This window comes from Ciona intestinalis, chromosome 12 (genome assembly GCF_000224145.3).
Source record: "Ciona intestinalis chromosome 12, KH, whole genome shotgun sequence".
Lineage (NCBI taxonomy): Eukaryota > Metazoa > Chordata > Ascidiacea > Phlebobranchia > Cionidae > Ciona > Ciona intestinalis.
The window spans coordinates 2,190,273-2,200,492 of record NC_020177.2 but is presented as its reverse complement, the minus strand read 5'-3'; the positions used below and the strand labels follow the sequence as shown (position 1 = coordinate 2,200,492).

The window sequence follows — 10,220 nt, the reverse complement described above, 5'->3', positions numbered from 1 at the left end:
ACAAATACATATTTCTGTAACAAATGTTTCTTCAACAAAGTAACACACAATATTTTCACAACAAGCTGTATGAAACAGAACATCCATTGTATACCAATTATCCTTCCCCAGCCACGCACGGATAAATAAGTGCACTCACAATTCATAAATTTAAAAGGAATTTGGGCAGAGGCAAAGTTGGTTCTCAAACAAAATCGTCTCCAAGACATAGTGGTAGTTTATGTTAACACACACGACAAAAAGCTTTTAAAATGAATTTCACATCTCTGTATAAACAGTAGTTAAATTTACAACAATGTTTTGAAGTTTGCAATTTAAAACTAAGAAGACAAGTGAACATTAATGGCAAAATACACATAGCTGTTATTTAGTTTCCATTTGGAACAAATACCAAAGCAAAATTTTTCGATGGAAAAAAGGTTTAAATGTCACCATTCACTGGGCTTTATCCCAATTGGAAGAAACTGGTTCATGCTTGAGAATAAAGAAAGAGCCGAGATAGATGGTAAATGTTTATGTTTAAAACAGATGTTGTTCTTTGTAAAAGATAAGTTTATAGTTATCTAGTGCATTAGTACTTTAAAAAGGTTTTGTTTAATATTTTGGTGTAATTAAATTAAGTTATTTTAAAAACTGGAAAATGATAATGTTACAGTCATTTAAAAGCCCAATCCACAGAAATTAAACACATTATGCATCAGACATTACACATTATAAACATTTTTTTTCTATTTACTAATACAGTTGTAACCAGTCTATCAATAACAACATACAACACGCAAACATAATAAAGTCTTCTTGTAAATTTGGGTCCCAATGTTTTGTTAAACTCCCTCAAAGTATCAAGGATGAGATCAGTAACCCAAAAAATCAACAGACTTCTTAACAATTGTAACATTAAACTTTAAAATAACACAGTTTATCTATTGTGCTATTTTAAAAACAACTATAAAAAATATTATATGTCAAAGTTAAAGTGTTCTGAACTTCCAAAAAATGGTAAATTTTCCGGCTTGTTTAACGAAACGTAAACAAGATTTTTTTAATTTAAAAAACCTCTTTCATGTTCAGACAGGAACTTTGCCTTTGTTTTTTCAAAAGCAAAATTTATAACACTCCATGTTTAAAAACCTGTTTCTGACATTGAACAAACACTCTTTTTAACCATTTAGTTACTTAATTTGAAAAAAAATCAAAAGAGCACGATTTCAAAATTCAACTTATGATTACACTTTTTTACTTCCTTTACACAACATACAGATACAAGGAACAAGATAATGACTTGCTGTAAAACGAACTCTAATGAAAACCTGCACTACAGTGGTACGACAAATATGTGGTGTAAGTAACTTTTATTAATTTAATGAGCATTCATATACTTAAAAAATAAAAGAATGTTTAAACTTTAGCAGAAATAATAAACTGTCAGGAGTTTTTGGTTTATATTATTCAGTACAACTAAACTTATATTGCAACTACTTTGAAGTTTAATTCATTCCGTAATGGCATACCTTCACACCTTATTTTACTGTTAGATTATCAAAGTAAACTAGTCCTTGACACCAAACATATAAAAAGACAACTGGAATAAAAATATTTTTGTTTCAGACGTATGGCTTAGACTGGCTATAGGAATTACCGTTCTGTGTATACTAGTACGATGCTGCTGTCTGATGGTGAAATACAAATTAAACTAAGAAAACAAGAACCATACAAATTACTGCTATAACAGGATAGTGGGTCACTTATACAATTGTTCTTTATTGCAATTTGAAAGGTACTGTAGCAGTCTTCTGGAAAAACGACCAAGCTACCATGCATGAGCCCAATTAGCGCACATTTTCTACCAAAAATTTGAGCTGAATGAATGTAATTCATCCTCGCGTGGCCGGAAAACGACAGCACTTACAACACGGGTGTTTATACACCTGGTAACAGCTTACGAGTTACTATGTATTTTACTTAATGGGAGCTGCTATAATAAAGATACAATTGTAGAGATAATCCTAATGTTAAATTTATATTTGTTGTATAATTCTCAGTCAGCACCGGTGCATAAGATCATTGAACTTTCAAAAAGAGTGTTTATTTAATATAACATTAACTATTAATGATTTTGTACATTGTGCATTGCCATCATTGTATGTTGAAATTTTAATATTTAGTTAAAATCTATTATCAGTAAACCCAACCCAAAAGAAAACTGTGTCAAGTTGTCTCATTTTATTGAAAAAAACTGCTGCAATATAAAGTGAAGGCTGCACTAAGATTTAAACATGTGTCGTAAGTAAGAATTATATTTTTAGGAAAAGTTAGTAAATTTATTTCAGTTCCAATGCTTTACATGATTTTATTTTAAGACTATCGATATGAATATCTATCTTTACATAACTTTTATTCATTCAAATACATTAATGAAGATAAAAATAATTACAACGAAAATAGGGAAACTTGCAACAACAGCAAAGTCATTCTTAACACACCATTGGTGAAAGCTACATTGATTAAAAAATACAGCATACAAATTCAAATAATCCTTAATTATAAACAAATTATTTATTATCAAAAGAAATTTTGAGCTGAAGTACAATAAAGTGATGTTTATCTGTAAAAACACTCAAAAAAAATGTATCTTGTTAAAATAATCGGAAAAAAATATTATGAAAAAATTATACAATTTTTCTTTTAACTCTTTCAACACAATAGCATTTAGTTGAATATGAAATGACTTGACATTTTAAAAATAGGTACGAGGTAATGTGCTGGCTTTGTTCGGTAAATATTTGCCCAACAGTAAACATGATTGCAAAGACAACACAGACATGGCCTTTGAGAAGTGAGGTCAGATGTAGGTGTATTACACAATCATTGTGAAATGGTCTATTTCTACCACATGTTCTGTTTTATGTTTGCTACATAACAGCAATAAACCAATCTTCAGAATAAGTATATCCGTTGTGCAAAGTAGCAGATAAAACTGTTATTAAAATTAGTCATTAAAAGCCTGTACTTTTAATATTGATGAAAATGTGTCTTCAATTTATTTCTGTTCTGGTGATTCTGTTCTTAATGCATGCAAGATGGGCACATGTAAGTGAAATGTAATAATGATAGTAGATAGTAGTCTTTGTGGAATAAATTTATAACCAAGACAGTCCTACATAATTAGTTTAGCACTATATTAAAACAAATAGCTTGTACTTTTCTTGTACAAAACATTTACAAGTTAGACAAGAACAACTTCCTAGCTCTAAATATAAACTTGCTATTTTTTAGGCATATGAATACTGTGGAGATGGTTATTATTGCAGAGGTTTGTATTTTACTTTATCAAAATTTTCACTGTATAATCTCGGGCGCAGTGGCTCGTAAGCTTGCACGAGGTGTATGAACATGACTCTCATTTTATGGCCACGCGAGGATAAAGTAAACTACATTCATTCATTTATTTACAATACATCTTTTAAACCAACAGATTCTGGCAGTAAGATACAATACTGTTGTGGTAAGAACAGCACAGGAACCCCATTCTGTTGCTCCTACACTGCATTCTGGGGCATGTGGTGTAAGTTAATTTACAGTTATAAATGATTGTAAATCAGCAAATTTAATACCTATATTTTATAAGTTGATGAACGGTTACATATCTGAACATAATAATTGTTTGATTTTTTGTTAGATTTCTGGATGGGCATGTCTCTTGTATTTGTAATTGTGATTGTTGTACTGAAGGAATGTTACAAAATGATGAAAAAAGTGTGCAACAAAACACCAGTCCAGCTACAAACAGAAACAGTTACAACCGCGCGTCCCAATGCACAGGTGAAAAAATATTTATATTTTAATGTAGTTTTTTATTTTAGAAAATGCTTTGTTTAACAGCCCTTGTTGCATTAAACCACAACTGCTTAAATCCAGTTTACAACTGCAACTTAGACATTAAATTCTGCAAAATTAACTTTTACGTCACAATGTAAAAAGGCAAATGCAGTCTGTAGCAAATATGTTTTTATCAAATGACAGATGTGTTTTTCGTAAAAAGGGACAATATAAATAAAAGTGTATTGGTGTACATTTAATAATGACTAATGTGGACCCATCATCACGCAATGATAAATATGCACTACAAGTTCATTCATGTTTGTTTAGGACAATCCAGCATTTCAGAAACCAATGTCCGATGCTCCACCTTCATACCAGGATCTCCAACATTTATACGGAGATATTTTATACCCTCAATCAAACTATGAAGATGATACATTAGGTCCACCTCCTGCTTACCCAGGGTTGCAGACACAAGACACTCGTTGCCCAATAATAAGCCAATTGACAATACAAACAGAAAACAACCAACGCATTCCAAACTCTATTACAGAAAATGTATCTAATTCAAACCGAACAAATTTAACGTAAAACATTTTTTAAAACTATTGGCTTTTGCCTTTAATTTTATTGTTTTATTTCAATCTTGAAACCTTTATTTTCTGTAAAAGTTGTTATTTTAGAAGGTATGTTATACAGAACATTAAATTATGTTGGGACTATAAGGTGTATGTGTGTTTAAAAAATACATAGAGCATAAATTAACAGCAAAGTATTAAACAAATTAAAAATTACTTGCATTATAATTTAATGTATTAGGTGTTTAAGTTCAGAATTAAATAATACTTCTGATGCTAATGGAACAGAAGTTATATATACACGAAGTAATTACTAATATATACACAAGGTAATTATGAGTTGAATATTAACAGTGTGGCTATAAATCAAACCCACAACCTATTACTCCTACCTTGTTCTCTTTAAAATCTACACAGCTGTCATGCATTCATGTTTTAGTTAAATCACATAGCCTACATTCTGAGTAGATGCTTTTCCACATAAACCTTTGCTAAACTCATAAATCAAAACAATAGAAAAATTATAGTGATAAAATATTTAAAAAAATTAATGAGATATAACATATAACCTTATGTATGGAAAAACTTTGAGTTTGAGTTGTAGCATTTGAATGCAAACTTTTTCACTTTTAACTTTTTACAAAGTGAGGTTCCTGTATCTCCATTCTCCACCTAGTGCTGGATTCCATTTAAATGTTCAAACTATGAGAGGAGTTCTCGCATGGTTTTTGAACATAGGAGTGGTAGCCATATGTAGGATCTAGATATAATAAAAACACATGTGCAAACCAAAGTGATATCTTGTTTGTTTTTAGGGTATAGATTGTTAAAAATAGAAAATATTTTACACAAATCCGACACTTTGTTAGTGTATTTCATGACTTGGTTAGGGTATATAGATGCAAAACCAAACACCAAAACTTAAGTTGCGACAATGCATAAATATTTACTTTTCTATATTATGTGCAAACAAAAATCCTAAATGTTGACTTGTCTGTATAAATTACAAATCAAAATATTTCGACTTGCGAATAACGTTTGTAGGTTAGTTTTTTTGTTGTAAACCATTAATAACTTATAAAGAGTAGTTCAACTTTTGACAAATGGAATTTTAAATAGTTTTTAAATACCTTGTTTTATTTACCTAATTAATTTGTTATTTTTTAAAATATTTATTTGATCACTGAATATCCTATGCTCTTTAATAAAATTAGTACAGTCTTTAAATGTTTAGTTACGGTACACAAGTAATTGTTTGCATAAGGTGAACTCAAACAATGCAGAAAAGCGTTTGCCATACACAAGCACTGCAGTTATAGCCAATCAGTAATCTAACAACATTGCTGTTGCTGTCAGGAAGTTAATAAACGTTTTTTTAACATGGAAACTGTAGAAATGAGTGAAGCTGAAAAGAACCTGGTTGATAAGTTAAAGTTGCTGTGTGATGGAAATGGAAAAGAAATTGATCCAAAAAAATCTGTTCCTATACTTCAGGACTTGGCCGAGATATATGGCAGTAAAACTAAGCAAAAAAAGTTAAATGCTATTCGTAGTGTAGCATTGTATAATGCTGCCATAGTAAGGCATCCAGATATTGATCAACTTGAATGCGTTGAGAGAATTTGCTCAGCTGTTCTGGTAAAGGCAAAGGCCAAAATACAGAATGCTAATTTAATTAAAATTTCTGCAAATTTACAAAGAAAACTTAAACTTGCAAGAAGAATGGATCAATATAACAATGTTACCCAGATTCCTGACATTATACAAGGTGAAAGAGTGATTAAAATAGAAAAAAAGAAAATATCAGCTGTTCAAAATATGCAAAAAAAGTTTCAAAGCAATATACTGAATTAATGAGATTTGTATCTGATGAATGCATTGAAATTATGGGAAATCCCCCATGTAAATACTCTGTAGTAGGGTTGGGTTCCCTGGCACGATCAGAAATTACATTATATTCAGATTTTGAACACATCATTCTTCTTGAAGATGAAGCAGCTTGGAGTGAAGAGCGTAAGACGATCATGAGATACTTTAAGTGGTTCTCCACAATATTTCACATCGTCCTAATCAACCTTGGAGAAACCATGATTCCTTCAGTTGCAATTTAAAGTTTGAACGGTGAAACCAACAACTGGTTTTATGATGCTTTTACACCAAATGGTGTAACGTTTGATGGGATGATGTCACATGCAAGCAAGATACCACTTGGAAGACCACCAACTGTAAACAAACCATGGAAAATGGAGCTTATAAAGCCGGTGAAAGAAATGCTTCAACTGTTGGAACAAGAACAAGACATAAAGCAGGGATATCATTTGGCTGATATTTTATCCAAGTCTTGCTTTGTTGCTGGTGAAGAAACATTATTCCATGAGTATCAGGACAAGTCACATGATGTTGTTGCAAGAAAAGATGTAATTAGCAACTTTTCAATGGTGATGAAACAAATGGATGAAGATTTACAAAACTTGAGTTTTATAACATCACAAGTAACAATGTTTCTTGGATTACAAAGTTTCAACATTAAGCGAGTAATTTACAGAAGTGCGACAATCTTTCTTGCATCTATTGGTCGGAGATATTCAATAAAGCAATCTTCATGTTTTGATATCATTGATATATTGGAACAACGCAACTTATGCAGTGAAAAGGTGGCTCATGAGCTTCGATTCATGGTTGCAGTGGCTTGTGAGATAAGGTTCAAAGTTTATCATTCAAAGGGAAGACAAGATGATGTTTTTATGGAAGATTCTAATCTAAAGAGTATTGTGGCTGGATTAGTTGAAATGGTTGGAAAAGGAAGTTTTTGTTTCTTTATGGAGCAGTTAGTTTACACTATGTACTCGCTGTGCCACTACACGAAGAATTTCCATTGACTTTGTTTCCAATGGATAGTGTTGCATGGAAATATAATTCAAAAATGCTTGTTCTGTATACCTTGGCATTAAAGGAGGAAATAAAGACGGAAATAAGAAAAATGATAAACTTTCCCAGCTTACTTCAAAAGGTTCAAATACTGTTTCCCCTTTTAACCATATACAGAATTTTTGAATATGCATTATGTAGTGATTTATGTGAAAAAATAATTCCACTAGACAACCATAGACATTTATTAGAGAAACTTCAAGTTCGAGTTGTAGCATTTAAATGCAAACTTGAACTGGGTCGTTGGGATAGAAGGAACATTCAAACTGAAATTGAAGATATGAACAAATTGATATTTTTATGCGAAAACATGACAACTTTATTGAACTATGAGACCTGGTTGAGTTTGGCATTACGGGAGTATAGTGATTGTTTATTACTTGTAGATCAGAAGGATCCATCAATTGTTATGATAGAGAAATCTTTACAATATTATGAAAAGTTTTTACAAACACCTGAAGGAAAATGTTATCCTACACATTTAAAGGTTGATGAATTAGTTGCAATCTCCGACAGATTGGTTAAAAACAATCAACTTGACAAAGCATTTCATATAATGCAAAAATGTTTGGTTATGTTAAAAGGATATAAGCAAACCACAGTATTGCATGCAAATATATATTTAGAGATTGCTCAGTGTTATTTTGTTTTTGAACAAGATTTTGAATCCTTTATTTGTTGGTGTGAATTAGTGAGGATACGCAATGCTTTAAATGAACCAGTAGAAGATGCAATTAAATCAAGGGTTCAGGAAATCTTTTATTGTTTAAAGTAAATATATGAAAGCCAACCTAGTGGTTTCATGTCAACTTAACATAAGCGATTAAGAAGTGTTGAATATGTGTATGTTTCTGTTAATTTACTTCGATGTTTAACAAAAGTCTTTAATTCATCAATACAACGTTTTTTAAATAAAAATTGATCAGTATTAATATTACATAGTGTGGCATTGTTTTATTCATTGTCTTATTTTAAACCAACGCCTTGCATGCATTGATTGTTGAAATATTATGCGAAAAATAGAATGCCACATACTAACCTAACAAGATGTAAATGTTGATAATGTGTGTTATTTTTAAACTAATAAATCCTGTTACACTAATAAAAGCAATTTGGAGTAGTTTGTATCAGTAGCGTATCTAAAACCATGCGAACCCCACAGCCGAGGCGGGCTCAAGCAGATCAGGGGCCCACTATAATAGCGGATATAAAACGGGCCTTTGCATTTTTATGCCCAAATATGAGATTCTGTTTTAGTATCTAAGAACGGACCAGTTTACAAAGATATTTGCTAAAGTTAGAAAATAAAATAGTATAATATTTGATTTAATAAGCAGACTATACTTACCTCAACTACATTTGACATTTAAAACATTCTGAAACTTTTCCTTTCCCAGCTTACTTTAAAGGGTTGGAATATCATCTACAATGAATGCCATCAAATTGTTAACGTAAATTTCATACTAGGTATATCCTTTAGAAACTGAAATAAAAAACATATTCTACTTGGCATAAAGAAAATAATGGCAGTTCTTGAAATACCAACACTAAAAGTGACAAAGCCAGAAATCCTCCTCTTACCTTGCCATAAATCTATGTTTCTTCATTGTAAAACCAAGCATTAATAAACAGGTAACCTAAACTTTCTTAACTCAACCTTATAATGTCTAGAAAGAAGAGATATATTTTCCAAAATAATGAGTATTTGGACAGCGGATTTTATGGCGAAATATAAGAAGGCACTTTTTAGCGCAAAAAGACAGGATAGGCTCAGAAACTTAATCATATAAAGTGCACACATTACGCTATACAGTCATTTGATTCAAAATACAAAATTCCCATCCAAAATGAGAATTGTTAAAAATGGAATGTTACAGATCAAACTGGTTTGTCAGTTTGTTCAAAACTACTTTATGCAATAAATAGGTGGAAAAAATCTTAGTAAGGCAGAGGGTATAATATAAGCACCATAAATTATAGACAATAGAGTATTTTTTTAAATAATACACATGGTTTAGTTCAAATCAGGATACCAAACTCATATAATAAAACAGATAATACTGTTACAGTTTAAAGATTTGTTCTAGAATTGATTGAAAAATAATTTTACAGAAGCAGGTTGTATTACTGAAAGTTAAAAAATCAGAGTGTAAAATACACAACGGGTAAAAATAGTCTGTTTTTTTAAACCAAGACTGGTATATGAATAAGGAAAACTGCATACAACAAGATATGAAATGAAAGGGGTAAGAATAAAAATGTTATGAAAAACACATTAGATAGTGCAATTAAACAGCACCAGGTTGTAAAATAAAGAACAAAGAGTGCACTGATAGAAATATTTTGTAAGAAAATGAAGTTATTTGTTGTTTAAGGATTAGTGACATTTGAGACATTTTAAATACTTACTTTTTGCTAACTCGATTTGGCTACACTTTGCTGTAGTTGCAGAATATTTATGGATAAATATATAATTTGTTTTAATCTAAACACCTTTAAAACTCTACTATTTGATCAAATACATGTAAAAATGATATTCCAGTTCAAACAAAAGATACATAATTTGTACAAAATCATTAAAACGTGCTCCACTTTAGAGTTGTACTTAAGTTATTGCTTCCACCTAGCACAACATCCCTGCAAAATCTCAAAACATTTTTTTTATTCAAATAATTGTTCTCCAAAAAATTGATTGTGAATTTCTTTTAGTATGCTTCGTTGTCAGCTCTCTGCTGTCACCCAGCGAATGTCCGGTACAAGTTTTTCATGTTCCTCGCTCGTGTGTGTTCATCTTCTATTTCGTCACAATTCTGACGGGGGAACCACCCTGTTTCCCCATCACGTAGTCTCTCACCCTCTAACCAACCTGGAGAAATTTCGATAAATTAAAAA

The 10,220-nt window shown here is 31.0% G+C and overlaps 1 protein-coding gene across 1 annotated transcript; it reads left to right on the top strand.

Annotated features, from left to right (window-relative positions):
- The first annotated feature begins 402 nt into the window (after positions 1-402).
- Positions 403-5,446, top strand: LOC100183512. Its single transcript, XM_002121892.5, has 7 exons — positions 403-505; positions 1,261-1,341; positions 1,609-3,090; positions 3,277-3,313; positions 3,476-3,565; positions 3,680-3,822; positions 4,150-5,446. The coding sequence occupies exons 3-7, from the start codon at positions 3,022-3,024 to the stop codon at positions 4,411-4,413; spliced, it is 603 nt and encodes a 200-aa protein (XP_002121928.3). The 5' UTR covers positions 403-505; positions 1,261-1,341; positions 1,609-3,021; the 3' UTR covers positions 4,414-5,446.
- Positions 5,447-10,220: the final 4,774 nt, after the last annotated feature.

Bases quoted from the DNA above. Each gene is read 5' to 3' on its own strand.
- LOC100183512 (XM_002121892.5), top strand. From the start codon at position 3,022: ATGAAAATGTGTCTTCAATTTATTTCTGTTCTGGTGATTCTGTTCTTA. The intron at 3,091-3,276 runs GTAAGTGAAATG...GCTATTTTTTAG, and splicing joins TGCATGCAAGATGGGCACAT to GCATATGAATACTGTGGAGA. The intron at 3,566-3,679 runs GTAAGTTAATTT...ATTTTTTGTTAG, and splicing joins TGCATTCTGGGGCATGTGGT to ATTTCTGGATGGGCATGTCT.